Genomic DNA, 15,777 nt, shown 5'->3' with positions numbered 1-15,777 from the left:
GGGGGACACATGCTCTTCCTGTCCCCACCTTGGCAGAGAACGGGCATCCCATCCCATCCCCACGCCAGGGGCAGCCATGTTCTGGGGAATGACTCAGGGCAACAATTTCCCACCTGAACAAGGACAAATCGCTGCAGATAAAATGGGTGGGAAAACTGCCACATTGGAGAGATTTTAAATTGACACTTAAGAAGTATAGAGAGACCAGGGCAATATCGGGGAAGATTAGAGAGCTGATCATTTGGGGAGAATCTCCCTGGATTTTATAGCCACGTACGATAACGAGAGAAAAGGGGAAAAACCTTGAGAGACTTTGTATGTGGGAGGAAGTGGCACAAACAGGAAAGGATTCAGTGAACTTACCTCCCCCATGGGAATTTCCTGACTGCACAGAAATAGTTCGAATTTCCCTCCCCAATGTCCTTCTCCTTTGTGCAACCCCGACTTACCCCCTCCGCCCCACGAGCTCAACTCCTGCTCCTCCCCCCAGCCCTGATTTTGCCATTCAGCCCCCTCCTAACCCTGCTTCCAGCTGCTTCATCCCCCGACCATCAATTTCCTGCTCAGACCCTAGCACCCCCCTGCTCCCTGTTGCTCCCATCGCCCCTTTCCAGCCCCTGGAACTAGCACTCAGCGGAACGTTACGGCTGACACGGGCAGGGAGAAGGGCAGCGGCTTCAGCAGCTGTTACTGAGCATGCTCAGTGCCCGGGATTAGCACATTGCTATGGGGAGCAATTTAATACTCTGCCCCCCGCCCACTGGGCCCCAGTCTCTGTCCCCCCACCCCCGGGTCTCTCACTCATGGGGGGCTCCAGGACGGGGCTGGGGTAGGCACAGCCCGGGGCTGCCCAGGGGGCGGGTCCCAACTGGAGAAAACCCCCTCAGCCGGGCACGGAGGGGTTAATGCCGGGACCCCCCCCCGCACAGATCCGGGAGCAGCAGCTGCTCAGCCCGGGTCCAACTCACACGGAGACGGCAGCAGCAGTTTTGTTCTCCCGCCCCCACCGGAGCTAGCGTGGAACATGCGCAACTTCACCTGCTGAGCCCCCCCCCCCTTTACCTGGGCTGGAGAGGGCGGAAGCGCCCCGGGGCAGGCTGGGAAATGTAGTTCCTGACTCTCCGGGTTGCGGTTCCCGTCTCTAGGCATGCGCAGATCGAGGGGAGGGGGGCAGTGTGATCAGCTGCTGCATTGTGATCTGGGAGCGCGGGCGGAGCAGTCGGGTCTGTGCAAGGTAGATCCATTAACCACCCCGTGCCCGGCCCGGGCCCTGCTCCCGCTGGAGCCGCCCCGGGGGCGGAGCTGCAGCCTTCAGGTACCGGTGGGCGGGGCCGGGCGGTGACTCTGCCCCAGTGTCCGTGAAGGACCCGGTATCTCGCAGCGCCGGGATCTGCTGCCTGGGGCCGCGCCCGGGGAGGGCTCGGAGCTGCTGTCCCCGCAGGAGCCCAACTCCCCCAGGCCTGGCCAGGCTTCGCCTTGGGGGCCCGGGGGGAGGGGAACAGCCCCCACTGGGTTCCCAGCTTGGGGCTGGGCAGCGGGTGCCGGGGGGGAGTGAGACCGGGCTGGGGCGGGGGGAAGACCTGGGAAAAGGGTCGGGTGGAAAATGTCTGTGCAGCCCGGACATGGCCGGGGGAGGAGAAGAGCTGGTGACCTCCGAGGAGCGGGGAGAGAAAGGGGGGGGCTGAGATCCCCTCGGATTTACCGCTGCCCCCTCCCGTGGGGACCCCCCATCCTCTCCCGTCTTGCCCCCTTTCTCTCTAGAGAGCAACGAGCAATACCCAGGGTGACCCCCCCTGTTCCCCCAAATGCCTGAGAAGTTCCCTGTTCTCCTCCCACAATTGTGCCCCATTTTCTCTGCACTTCGCCAGTGTCCAGTTCAAATGTCAGGTTTGGGGTGTTTCCCCCCCATTTTTACCTGCAGTGATTTGTCCTTGCTTAGGTGGGAAATCGTTCCCCTGAGTGATTGCTGAACTGGGCACAGGGTTAATGGGCAGAGGCTGGGGGAGCCCTGAGACAGGGACACCTCTGGGCTGGGCTAGGGGGGCCACTCTCTGCTGGTAACAGGGCATGGGAAGGCCCAGGAAGGGAAGGGAGGAGCAAGCATCTCTAGATGGCCCAGCCCCAGGTTTTCCAGTCCAACTACCTTCCCTCTCCCACCTGCCCAATCTAGCAGCCCCCCTGCCACTGCCACCACCTGCTAGTCACATTCCCAGATCCCACTGCCAGCCCCTCCCCACAGCCAGTGATCTCCTGGCTCTAGCCCCACTCCTTTCTCCTGTGAAAGCCACATCACCCAGGACTCCCTGCTGGCCATGTGAATGTGAGGCAAGAAGAATCCATCCCATTCTGTTGTTGATTGAATATCCCTGTACAATCCCCTCAAATTTCCCTTTTTTTTTCTTGAACTGTTGAATGGTGACATAAAATCTCCCCAGATGTTGGTGCTTCTCTCTTATGTTGCCAAATATTTGGTTTGTGCCCCATTTTCTCCTCAGTTCTGAAATACTGATATCAAATTCTTGAAAATCTTCCCACTTTTCTCCCCAGGGGTCTGCCTGAAATGAGGGCTCTTATCGTACTGAGCATGGTACAGGCCTTGCCTGAGATCAGGTCCCCCAGTATGCCAGGCACTGCACAAAACCCTGCCCGAATTTGGGGCACTGGTTGTGCCAGGAACTGCTCAGAGCCCTGCAGGGAGCAGGGACCTTGTTGTGCTGGGTGCTACAGTGACCCTAACTGAGCTCTGGGCCTCTGTAGTGCCAGGCCCTGCATCAACACCATGTGAAATCAAGCTCCCATTGTGCCAGGTGCTGCAGAGATGGCAAATAAAATCAGGGACCTTATTGTTCCTGGAGCTGCAGAGACCCCAACTGAGATCTGGGCCCTGTTCTGCCAGGTGCTGCAGAGACCCCAACAGAGGTCAGACTCCACTGTTGTGACAGGTGCTGGGGAGACCCCAAGTGAGATCTGTGCCCCTGTTGTGCTGGGCATTGCAGAGACCTCGTCTGACATCAGGCCCCCCATTGTGCCAGGTAAAACTGAGACTTGGACTGAGATCACGGACCCCTTTGTGCCAGGCAGCACATGACTGTGGCACAGATTTCTGCCTCCATTGTGCTGGGCACTTCAGAGACCTCGATTGAGAGTGCCTGGCACTGCACTGACCCTGACCCAGATCACGCCCCATCACTGTACTGGGCAGTGCACTGATGCTGACAGAGATCCTGCCCCACACTGGTTCCCTTGCTGCTACTGGCAGAGAACCGCTAAGCCAGGGGTGTGTCAGGGCTCAACCCTCTGGCTGAGGCCTCGGGGCACTTTCTTCCTCTCTCGGGACACCAGGTGAAACAGAAAAAGAGCCAATTGGGCAGCCAAAAGAGCAAACAAGGGTCAGTAAAGGAATGAAAAAAAAGAAAAGAAAAGAAACGGTGGGGGCGGGGAACTGTGGACAAGTCCCACCAGGATATTTGCCCCTCTTACTTCTGGGGGCCCTGGGAGTGTCTCAGTCCCCATCAGGGTTTACTGGGTCTCCAGTGCAAGTTTCAGCCTGCTCCTGCTTTGAGCTCCAGGGATCCCCACCCGCCCTCAGTGAAGGCCAGAGCCCCGGATGCTGCCAGCCCTGTCTTTGGGGCTGGAGATGCTCCACAGACTGTTCCCTCCCCAGGGTGGCCCCCCTCTGAGTAGAGTAGGTCTCCTGTTAATGCCTGCTCCAGTCCTGACATGGTTTGCAGGTGTGGAGGGGCTGGGCCAGTCCAGACTAAAGCAGCAGTTTAACCCCTTCTATGCTAGCATGGGGTTTATATAGCCCTTCACAGGCACCCAGGCCCAGGGAATGCTCCCTATCAGCCTGATGTGATAGGGTGACCCACTGGCAGCATTGCCCTTGAGGGTGCTGCTCCCTCCTGCTCCCACGCCCTCCCCTCCCCCTTTACTGCCACCACAATGCCTGTCACCTTCCCTTCCTGAGGGGTAACACCAGAAGGTGAGTTTTGTTATCCCTTTCCCTCCCCTGCCCCCAGGATCCGTCGCTCACCCTCCATCACTCACCTCTGTCTCTGGAGACAAGGCGGGTCCTGGGGTGCGGGTGATGCTGTGCTGGGGATCCATCGTCACTGAAGGGGCGGCAGCCTTGACCCCTCTAGAGGGTTGCCAGGATGCTGATGTGCACTGGAAGAGAACTGGGGCTTGACGGAGTCCAAGGACCATTTGACCCACACTGAGTCACTGTAAAGCCTGCTCTGCAGTGCTGCAAATTGCTGCTGGTGGCATTGTGCCCATAAGTCTCTGTCACGCTGTCTCCAGTGACTCGAGAGCATGAGCACCAGCTTCAGGCAGACTGGTCAGAAACAGGGCACAAACCCCGAACTGATTGTGAGGTCTGTATGGAGATTTCATCAACCAAGTATCCAGTGTAAACGCTTCAGGCACTGTAACAGCATTAACATGGGATCACAGACAGTCCCTTTGGGTTATCCCATGTATCTCACCATGCAGGGGAGCTCACCTTTGTGACAGATGGTCCCGTATACCAGGGATTCTCAACCTGTTTCTTTCTGAGGCCCCCCCAACATGCTATAAAAATTCCATGGCCCACGTGGACCACAATAACTGATTTTCTGCATACAAAAGCGAGGGTTGGTGTTAGGAGGTAACAAGCAGGGCAACTGTCTGGGGCCCCATGCCACAGGGGCCCCCACAAAGCTACATTGCTTAGGCTTTGACTTCAGCCCTGGATGGTGGGGATCAAGGCCCTAGACTTCAGCCCTATGTGCTGGGACTTCAGCTTTCTGCCCTGGGCCTCGGTGAGTCTAATGCTGACCTGGCTTGGCAGCTCCCCCGAAACCTGCTCATGGCCCCCCAGTAGTCCCCAGACCCCTGGCTGAGAACCACTGCCTTACACCACAAATCCCAGCAATGTTCAGGTTACTGCCAGTCCCAAAGAACCAGCCACTTACTTAGGTCAATTGAATCTAGATCTCACAACAAAGACAACACTTGTAGTCAGTCCTGTTATAACCTGTATTAAGATTTATTTAAGGGGAAACGAGAGTTGTTTACAAAGCTAAAGCAGGTAATCATATAGATGCAGATGAGTTAGTCTTAAATTTAAAAGGTAATAGAAGCTTCTATAATAATCAAGTGCTACATATTCTTTAGGACTAACCCTGGCTAAGCAGCTGGGGATCTCTTGCTTATGCCTAGAAACTTTGCCCCCCAGAGTCCAAGCAGCATACAGATAATCAATTCCTTCTGTATGGGGGTTTTGTCCCCTTCCTGCCATGTGCTCTGAGCTGCAAACTCAGCTAATGGGAAGTCAAGAGCACAACAACAGTCTTTTGCCTTCTTTAACATCCCATAATACTCTATCTGGTGTTGATGGATCTTTCCTGCCAGGCAGAGTGTAATTCATTCTGTTGCCAATCAGCACTTCACCTAGGTAAAGTTGCTCTCGTCTGGTGATTTACGTAGCCACAGAGGGTCACAATGCAACTGGTCAGATGTTAACCCAGGCAGCAACTCACAAGCATTCAATAAAGTCTAAACATCTTCTTATCATTCTAATACCTGTTTTTAAATACTAACACAGGTGAGCCAGACGGATTCCAGGTATGCCTTTGTCCATGTTCATTTAAGACATGGGGGCTTTTGCAAGAGCTAACACCTCATCTGCCAGTGTCACAGGCAGGACGGGCAGGGATGGTGTCTCTAGCCTCTGTTTGCCAGAAGCTGAGATGGGTGACAGGATGGATCACTTGATGATTCCCTGTTCTATTCATTCCTCTGGGGGGGCCTGGCATTGGCCACTGAGCTAGATGGACCATTGGTCTGACAATGGGCCATTCTTATGTTCACAGTCTCTGTCAGGAGTATCAACTCATTTGGACTCAGTGGGGAGCCCCAGAAAGAAACAAGATGTGCTGAGGCAAGAAGGCCCAGTCTCAGCGCCCCCCACCACCCAGGTTCACACCTGCCAAAAGCTAAAACTGGCCCCACCCATGAAAGGGGGCACTCCCAGGAGAGACTGATGCTCCAGCCTTTGTACAAACAACTTTGTAAACCTGAGACAGCTGCCTTGGGGACAACAATGACAGGGAGAATCTCCCAGAGTGCCTCCTTTGATTCTGCTCTTCTCTGGCCTTTGGTTCATAGAATCACAGAACTGGAAGGGACTTTGAGAGGTCATCTAGTCCAGTCTCCTGCACTCAAGCCAGGACTAAGTATTATCTAGACCAGGGATCTCAAACTCCCAGCCCATGGGTCTCCCCAGTGTGGCCCGTGGGGCTCCAGCAGTCTTGGGGTCGGGTCTCTCCCTTGGCCCCACCTGTCGCCCCCAGGCGCTCCCCCCTCAGGACCTCCAGCAGCACAGTGGAGCTAAGCAGCATCTACCTGCTCGTTCCAGTGGCTGTCCGCCCCTCCCTGGGGCCCAGGGATGGGGCAGGGCTGTACCTCCACGTGCTACTCCCCGCCCTGAGGACCCCTGCTGCCAATGGGGCGCTGTGTGGGCGGTGCTAGGGGGCAGAAGCGTGGGGAGGCCCCACTGCCCACCCTGTCTTGGAGCCCCAGGTAAGAGCTGCACCCCGCCTCCCAGAGTCTGCACCCCCACCTCCTCCCCACAAACTCCCAGAGGCTGCACCTCCTTCCCACACACCCCACCCCCAAACTCCCTCTCGGAGCCTGCACCCCCACCTCCTCCACACCTCCCCCACCCCCAAATTCCCTCCTAGAGCCTGCACCCGCTTCCCACATACCTCCTCCCACCCCCAAACTCCCTGCCAGTCTTTACCTCATCCCCACATATACCCCCTCCTGCCCCAAAACTCCCTCCCAGAGCCTTCATCCCCTACCTACACTGCTCCCCCATACCCCCAGCCCCCAAACTCCCTCCCAGAGCCTGCACCTCCTCCCAACACCCTTCATCCCCCAAACTCCATCTCAGAGCATGCACCCCAGACCCTCTCCCCCTCTCAAACTCCCTCCCAGAGCCCAACCTCTCACACCTTCTGCATCCAAACTCCTCCCAGAGCCTGCACCCCAATCCCCTGGCCCAGACCTCCTCCCCCACACAAACTCCATCCCAGAGCCTTAGGCAGGTGGGGGTGGAGTTTTTTGGGGGGCAGGTTCTGGGCGACATGAGTGACATTGGCTCGCTGGGAGGATTTGAGGATGGCACTCGCGCTAAGGTAAAATGAGTTTGAGACCCCTGATCTAGACCATCCTTGACAGATGTTTGTCAACGATGGAGATTCCACAACCTCTCTAGGCAATTTATTCCCAGTTTGGTATTGTCCGCAAACTTTCTAAGTGCGACAGAGAGACTCTGTTACTGTGAGGGTTTCACCATGTGTCAGAGGGTTACACCCAGGTGGGAGGGGGTTATGCCTGTACTGGAAGAAGGTCACTCAGTGCTTCACAGTGTAGCAGAACCTAGAATGTCCATTAGCAGGGAAAAATCCTTGGGGGAATCAGCTTGTGGAATGGACAAAAGCCCCATCTGAATGCTCTCACATTGCCCTTCTCACCCTGGCAGGCTACAGAATAACATCCACATTTCGCTCCAGATCAACCCATCCTCCCACAGGGAAGGAAATGTCTGCAATGGAGCTGGCTCAGGTAAAGGATTATCAGGGAGCTGGTGGTGGGTTCTGCTTGGAGGAAGAGGAACAGTAAATGCATAGGAGAGTGGGAGGTGCTGGAGATGGTGGGAGGCAGGAAATATCGAGGGTGGAGAAAGGGAGGGGACAGGGTGTGACAAACCTGCTGAGACTTGTGTAATCTAGGGTGTGATGGGTTGTCACCCCTGGGGTGCAGTCTGGGGGGCTTCGGGGAACCACTGTGCCCTCTAACACCTAAGCTGGGCTGGCCCTTCTCACACTGCTTTGTTGGAGATTCAGCCAGCCTCTGTAGGCCCTGTTATCACCCAACACGACAGCAGGTGGCACCATACACCCAACTAAGCTGCCTGAGTGCTTTACCTAAGCCACTCAAGGTCAGATAGAAGACATCAGCCAATTTCCTAGCTCCCCAACCTTGCACACCTGCTGTAGCAGAAATCCAGAATTATACTGTCTTATACTGCGTAGGATCTGTATAATGTAAACTCATTAATATAGTTCTCCTTCCGCTCGATATAGGAAAGATATGTATAACAAGCTTGTGCAAACCAAGCTGAGATTTTCCCTGGACACTTCATTCAAAATACACTGGTTAAGATAAAGCATAAAAAAAGTTTATTGACTACAGAAAGATAGATTTTAAATGATTATAACTGATAGCAAACAGATCAAAGCAGATTACTTAGCAAATAACCAAAAACTCAAACTAAGCCTAACATACTAGATGGATAGAATTTGAATTAGTAATTTCTCACCCTGACTGATGATACAAGTAGTCCACGAAGTTTCCATACACAAGCTAGAAATTCGTTTACCCTGGGACCAGTTCAGTCTTTGTTCCTCAGGTGTTTCCAGTTCTCCTGTGTGGGGAATGAGGCCAAGAGATGATGTCACACCCCACCTTACGTAGCTTTTCCGTATGGCAGGAACCCTTTGTTCCAAACTCAATTCCCAGTCCAGTTTGTGGAAAAATACAGGTAACAAAATGGAATTCAGTGTCATGTGGTCTGGTCACCATAGTATAGTAAAGAGAGTCTTGCATTGTGCATACTTACAAGTTATGGACACCGCTGGAAACAAAGATCGAGGGGCAAGGGAGCCCATCAGAAGAAGGCCTCCTTCAGTTTACACTGTCTCGGTGACGTGACAAAATGAAAAAATGGTAACTAAGAGAGGTATTTTATCCACTTTCTTATGGTAATAGGATGGCTATATACCATATCTGCTCCTTTACTCTGATTACAGTAATGTCAATAGCTGCCCCAACCCATATGTGGCCTTTGGGAAGTCCATAATTAAGCATCAAGGATTAATACTCATGATTTACATCACTTATTTATTAATAATTCTAATATATGAATGCGACCCAACTGCTGAGATACTGCATAGCAACCTAACTGCTAAAGCCCGCCCCTTCGTTCAGAATCCTGTGGGGTATTGCACTTCTTGGTGATTACTTGTTAGTTTTTCAAAATGTGGACTCAAAATATATCACCTGGGATTCTCTCCTTATCCTGAGGCCTATTCAGGTAAATCCCAGACTTCAGCAGAATCACTCCCACAAAGCCTCAACCTAATATAAGGCCCTTAACTGTAGCAAGCTCAGGCTATGTTTACACTACTGTGGCCAGCTGACCTACGCTGCACAACTCCAGCTACGTGAATAATGTAGCCGGAGTGAACATAACTAAGGTTGAGTTACTGCCGGGTGTGCGCTGCGGGGGGTCGATGGGAGAGCATCGGGGTAGAGTCGGGTAGAGTACAGGGGTTGACCATCTGCAGTAAATCTGCTGTTGATTTGGCGTGTCTGAACTAGACTCACAAAATGGACCACCAGTGGCTCGATCTCAGAGCGTCGATCCAGGCTGTAGTGTAGACCTGCCCTTAATAGCCCATTTATCTATGTTCACCTCCTTGCCCCTCCATGCATGTTCCAAGCTAATAAGGAATTTTCTGATAATGACATTTTATCTTTAGCGAGTATAAAATTGCCCACGAGATATGAGACTAGGTCAAAGATCATAAAATCAGGTCGGGGTCAACAGGGGTGAGAGTTTGGAGAGACTCTTGGCCCTCCCACTCCCCATCTGCAGCAGCCACAAGCTGTCTTCCCTCCGGGGTCCTGGGATCTTTGACCCTGTCCCTCCTGAGTTTGCATGACCCAGTTCTTGTTTCTTACATTCTCCTTTTCCAGAAGAACTAGAGGCTGTTGCTCCTGAATGTCAGTGTTTAATTCCCCAGCCTTCTCCTCACACTGGGGGAGTTTAATTCTCCCTCCCATTACACGTGAATCACTAGATTTCCTAGTTCCCCAGAATGTGCTTTTGCGATATCACAGTTCTGCGACAGCTAAGCCTCTGACCCGCCTTCATGGGGTGCTCAAGGAATGGCCCCTCGGGTATCAGGCCTTTAGCCAGTCCCTCTCTGTGGGTAGGGACCCACATGTCTCTCCTTTTTGACCAGGTTTGAGGATTGCAGCCTCTCCTACATTGTGTTCACTGGACTTACCTCCAGTTCGTGTGCTTTGCTTTCTCTTCAAGGGCTGTGAGCAGTGTGTGTGTGACAGAGGTGGGAATTTTGGCGATATTTCTATGATGCCAATACACACCTCAGTTTCCCTCTGTGATTGGTATTGCTGTGATTAGAAAGAACAGGAGACAGGAGGTGTTTCGTCACGGAGCTGTCATGGGGTGATATGAATGGGTCATTAAGGACTGGCTGGGACCAACCTATATCAGTGGAATGCCTGACAAAGACAAGGGAATAATTGTCACCTGTCCATGGGAGGATCTCCCCTTGGCTGAGTGAAGCATGCATGAACTCGTTATGTTTTTGGGAGCAGGAAGAACTGGGCTCGCAGATGCAGGAAGCTCTATTGGAGAGAAAACAAATGGACAGGCACAGTGAAAGGAAACCAAACTACTTTCTACAGCAGTGTGGCTCAAGGGCATTGGCCAGTATGGACTATATTGTCGTCTTTGCTTCTCTATCCTAATCTAAATACTTTCAGTGCTGTGTTTCAGTTGACTAATAAACCCTGTTGTGTTTTAAGTCTGCCCAGAGTCACAGCACAAACTTACTCTGTGCGTTGAATGAGGAACAGTCTCTGAAGAGGAGTGTCATTCAGCTGGGCCTGTTGGAAGAGCTCACAGGTTGAAATAGGAATGTTGAATCCAGAGGAATAGCAGCAATTTCTGGAAAACACTGGCCCTAGTCATAACATTAAATACAATAGTCTCAAGATCTATACCTGTGTTTATCAGAACTGTCCCTCTGCCTTCACATGGTTCACTTTGCTGGTGGGTTCCACCTCTTCCCCCATCTGTGTCTGTCTTGTCTATTTAGATTGTAAATTCTTCAGGGCATGGGCCATCTTCTATTCTGGGTTTGTGCTGTGCCTAACACAGCAGGGGTCCATGGTTCGTTGGCTCTTAGGCACTAAGGTAATTAATATGATTTATAATAATAATAACTCTTCTGCCACTTTGAGCCAAGGAAGCCGGCCTTGGGATGTTACTTCTTAAAAATGAGCGGGGGTTAAAACCATGGAATATTCCTTGTGACAAGTATCCCACAAATTCCATGGACCTTCCTTGTTTTCTTTCCCTTCCCAGGGTTTCCAGTTTCCAAACCTGATGTGATCTTGCAGCTGGAATAAGGGGAACAGCTGTGGGTCTCAGACCTCTATGGCTCTGAAAAAAAGTGCTCCCGAGAGCTGTCTGCACAGGTAAGGAATTGGGTGAACCCTCTCAAAAACTGTCCGTGAATACAGGAAACATTTGGGATGCCCTACAAAGACTCTCCAAGTTGTAAGCCCTCCAAGTTCAGGATTGTTCCCTGCAGATGTGGAATCATTCGGCAGATGTCATTTATGGCTTCCAACCTATCCTGACTGACAGTTGGCAGCAGGTCCCTCCCCAATCTCACTTTCCCCTGAGAGTTCTGGTGAGATGCACACCCAGAACAGATTCCTTCCTCTCTCTCCTCTGGGGAAGGGTTTGGGGAAAATCAGCTCCTGATAGGTTTGATCTCTCCCGCACATATTTTGGTTTGTTCACACCTTTTTCCATTCCTCTGTCTGAGATTTCCTTCCTTTGTGGTGCAGGGAGTGACCTATGTCTAGATTCTCTCTGTCTCCCATCAGGTGATAGGATGGTGAGTGAGAATGAGGAGACACCCCAGCAGGAAGATGCTAAGCAAGTAGAACCACATGGGACATTATCCGGAAGACCCAAAGGGAATGTTTCCGGGAGTTGTGCACTCCCAGAAAGAACAAATGCCTGTGAGACTAAGCACAGGCCAGAGGAAAACTTCAGTAGCCACTCAGACCTTATTACACGCGAGAGCATCAACTTGAAAGAGACACGCTACAGATGCCATAAGTGTGGGAAAAGCTTCAATGGGAGCTCAGACCTCCTCACACATCAGAGAATCCACAGGGGAGAGAAACCCTACATGTGCTCTGAGTGTGGGAACAGCTTCAATCGGAGCTCACACCTTATCAGACATAGGAGCATCCACACAGGAGAGACGCCCTACACGTGCTCTGAGTGCAGGAAAAGCTTCAATCGGAACTCAAGCCTTATTAGACATCAGAAAACTCACACAGGAGAAAAACCCTACACGTGCTCTGAGTGTGGGAAACGCTTCAGTTATAACTCAGTCCTCATCTCACATCAGCGAATCCACACAGGAGAGACACCCTACACGTGTTCTGTGTGTGGGAAAAGCTTCAACCAGGGCTCAAGTCTTATTAGACATCAGCAAATCCATAGTGGATGGACACCCTACACATGCCCGGAGTGTGGGAAATGCTTCAGTTATAGATCAGCCCTTCGCATGCATCAGAGAATTCACACAGGTGACAAACCCTATGAATGCTCTGAGTGTGGGAAACGCTTCATGGATCGTTCAGCCCTCATCACACATGAGAGAATCCACACAGGAGAGAGACCCTACATGTGCTCTGAGTGTGGGAAAAGCTTCAGTCAGAGCTCAAACCTTATCAGACATCGGACAATCCACAGAGGAGAGATGCCCTACACATGCGCTGAGTGTGGGAAGAGTTTTAAGCAGAGCTCTGCCCTGATCACACATCAGAGAATCCACAGAGGAGAGACGTCCTACACGTGCTCTGAGTGTGGGAAAAGCTTCAATCGGAGCTCCAGCCTTATTAGACATCAGAAAATCCACATGTGAGAGAACGTGATTCCGGCTGGCCAAAGCTTGTTTTTTAAAACATCACAAATGCGAATTCCCACAGAGCGACCTTTGCACTATGTTCAGCGTGGTCTCTCAGCTCCCCTAGATGAGTTGCCTGCTTCTGCCTTTTGCAAATCCCTGTTCTTTGGGATCAGTCCTGTGATTTTTTTTTTCTGTCAACTCTTTTCCTTTTGAGCTGTAGGAGTGTGTATCCGTCCAGCCAGGAATGTTCTTCACAGGGAGAAGAGGTGAGGGAGAGAGGTTGGATCCCAACAAGCTACACTGAGGTAAAAACTACCTGGGCCTTCCATCCACTAGGGCTGTACATGGCGTTGGCTGCTCAAGTTAGTGATCTTGGTGTAAACAGACAATTATAGTTGTAGTGCAGCTGCAGCCCAGGTGCAGTGGTTGGCATTAGCTTTCCCCTTGACCTGACCTAAACTCCATCACCTTTCCTAATCAAAACAAACCCTGAGCATCACGGTTATATTGTCCCCCCATTTCAAAGCAATTGTTAATCAGTGACAATGAAATTAAACATGAAGTTAATTAGTGTAACGTAAGAGGCTGATTCTGTGATAACTTTCAGTGTTACATTATGATTCAGGTTTTCTTCTAGTTCTCTCCCTGCCCCCTCCTACTCTATTGGAAATGGGTGGCTAATCCTGAAATTAAAACCTCACTGTGAAGGAATTAGAATGGGGGAATATGTGAGAGAAATAGCATGCACGAGAAGAGAGACCCAGTACGGCCTGTAATTATTTCTATTTAAAATGGAATTTATTTTGATAAATTTTAAAATAAATCTTCTGTTAAGAGGAAAATTACTTGAGACAAGATGTGCAACCTTTTACCCATTCTGTACAGGACTGATATGTTTTTGTTTGTTGGTTTGTCTGTCTCTCCTCCGGTGGTTGCTTTTTAATAAAAGAATCATTTTGGTTTGAAAGCAATCTTTATTCCATTAACTGAAAGCAAACAGAGCCCTGCAAAGCAACAGGCAATTTTCTTAAGCCTTCATAGTGCTTTGTCTGCACCAATAACAATCACCTACTAGCATTACAAGCTCTGCACTCCCATGCATAGCAACAAATATTAGTGGCTTTCAGCTTCAAATTGCTGCCTAAAGGTATCCCTGATCCTTATGGCCCTGCGCTCTGCCCTTCTAATAGCCCTCGTCTCTGGCTGTTCAAATTCAGCCTCCAGGTGCTGAGCCTCAATGGTCCAGTCCTGAGTGAAGCTTTTACTCTTCCCTTCACAAATAAACGGCCAAAAGCACACTCAAGAGTCATTCTGCACTTGCTCAGCCTGTTGTTGAACTAATCCTTGCTGCTGTCAAGGTGCTCCATGAATGGCTTCATAAGTCACGGCACTAAGAGGTAGGCAGAGTCTCTCAGGATCCCAATGGGCATTTTGACTTCCCCTACAGTGATCTTCTGGTCTGGGAAGAAAGTCTCTGCTTCCAGTTTCCTGAACAGGCCAGTGTTCCGAAAGATGCGTATGTCTTACCAGGCCAGCCTACATTAATGTCTGTGAAATGCCCACGGTGATCCACAAGTGACTGGAGAACCATAGAGACGTACCCCTTCTGATTAATGTACACCATGACTAGGTGGTCTGGTGCCAGAATTGGAATATATGTGCCATCTATCGCCCCTCTGCAGTTAGGAAAGCCCACTTGTGCAAAGCCATCCATAATGTTGCACACACTGCCCAGAGTCACAGTCTTTTGGAGCAGGATGCAATTAATGGCCCTGCACTTTTTTGTCAACACATGTCCAACGGTCGCTTTCCCAACTCAAACTGGTTAGCAACCAATTGGTAGCAGTCTGGAGTAGCCAGCTTCCACCGTGCAATTGCCACACCACTTCTCCAATAACAGGGCAACTCTCATTCTCGTGTCCTTGCGCTGCAGGATTGGGGCGAGCTCATCACAGAGTTCCATGAATGTGTCTTTCCTCATCCAAAATTTTGCAGCCACTGCTTGTCATCCCAGATGTGCATGATGATGTGATCCCATCACTCAGTGCTTGTTTCCCGAGTCCAAAAGCAGTGTTCCACTGTGGTCAGCACCTCTGTGAATGCCACAAGCAATCTCATGTCATAGTTGCTATGTGTGACGAGATCAATAATGAACTCCTCTTGCCTTTGTAGTTTAAGGAATAACCCCACTGCCATTTGTGACGTATTAGTAAGAGCGAGCAGTAGATTGATCAATAGTGCAGGATCCATTCCTACAGCCCAAAGAGGCAGAATGTGCAGTACACCAACCATTGAAAGATAGCAGCAAATGTGGATGGAAGCACAGGGATTTCTGGGATGCAAAGCAATGCATCACGCTGGATTGGGACAGGACGCAGGATGCCCCACGACCCCCTCCGCCTTCCCGCAGCTCTTAGGAGCAGAAGTGGAAGAGATGCTCGGTGAGATAGCTACCCAGAGTGCACTGCTCTGAATACTACTACAAGTGCCGCAATGTGAACACACTATTGCGCGGGTAGCTGACAGTGTGAACACAGAATAGAGGTTTCCCTTCAGCACTCTCTGAGCAGCACTGTAACTCCCGGCGCTGTAACTCTGCCAGTGTAGACATAGCCTCAGAGAGACTGACTGCCAGGATCCCTGGCCTGATCCCCTCTGGGGAATGAAGCACAATGGCAACAGGCTGTGCAGCCTTCACTAGTCTCCCTGTACCTGCAAAGCCTGCTAGCCCAACATGCTGGAGCATCTGTGCCATTACCTGGTTCCTAAATTGGAGCTACAGGTCCTACCCCGTGTAAATCCAAAGACCGAGAGGTGCAGAGATCCAACCCCTTATAATCTTAGAAACATTTTGTTCCTTTTTCTAATTTTTATCTGTTTCTTTTTATGAACTTGGAGACCTCCTAGACTTTCTATTAGATTGAGGTATAACTATGCGGCTCAATGAGGGTGAGAGTGTGAACACCTCTGAAATCTACAA

At 51.1% G+C, this 15,777-nt stretch overlaps 1 protein-coding gene across 5 annotated transcripts in view; it reads left to right on the top strand.

Moving 5' to 3' along the window:
• The window catches only part of LOC115650666 (zinc finger protein 501-like), a 1,041,190-nt gene extending 1,027,426 nt beyond the window's left edge, over positions 1 to 13,764 (top strand). The window contains exons 1-5 of one of the 5 annotated variants that reach the window (XM_030560945.1): positions 1,157 to 1,315; positions 7,529 to 7,611; positions 10,666 to 10,912; positions 11,228 to 11,340; positions 11,758 to 13,764. In XM_030560945.1, the coding sequence (XP_030416805.1) occupies positions 11,766 to 12,812 (1,047 nt within the window). In that variant the 5' untranslated portion in view covers positions 1,157 to 1,315; positions 7,529 to 7,611; positions 10,666 to 10,912; positions 11,228 to 11,340; positions 11,758 to 11,765 and the 3' untranslated portion in view covers positions 12,813 to 13,764. Of the gene's footprint in view, positions 1 to 1,155; positions 1,316 to 7,528; positions 7,612 to 10,665; positions 10,913 to 11,227; positions 11,341 to 11,718 lie in introns of those variants that run through there. The other 4 variants (XM_030560946.1, XM_030560947.1, XM_030560942.1 and 1 more) reach the window with 4 other exon arrangements.
• Positions 13,765 to 15,777: the final 2,013 nt, after the last annotated feature.

The sequence above is a fragment of the Gopherus evgoodei genome, chromosome 4 (genome assembly GCF_007399415.2).
Source record: "Gopherus evgoodei ecotype Sinaloan lineage chromosome 4, rGopEvg1_v1.p, whole genome shotgun sequence".
Classification (NCBI taxonomy): domain Eukaryota; kingdom Metazoa; phylum Chordata; order Testudines; family Testudinidae; genus Gopherus; species Gopherus evgoodei.
Note: the sequence above shows the minus strand (reverse complement) of the source record. Positions and strands in the feature narration are given on the sequence as shown.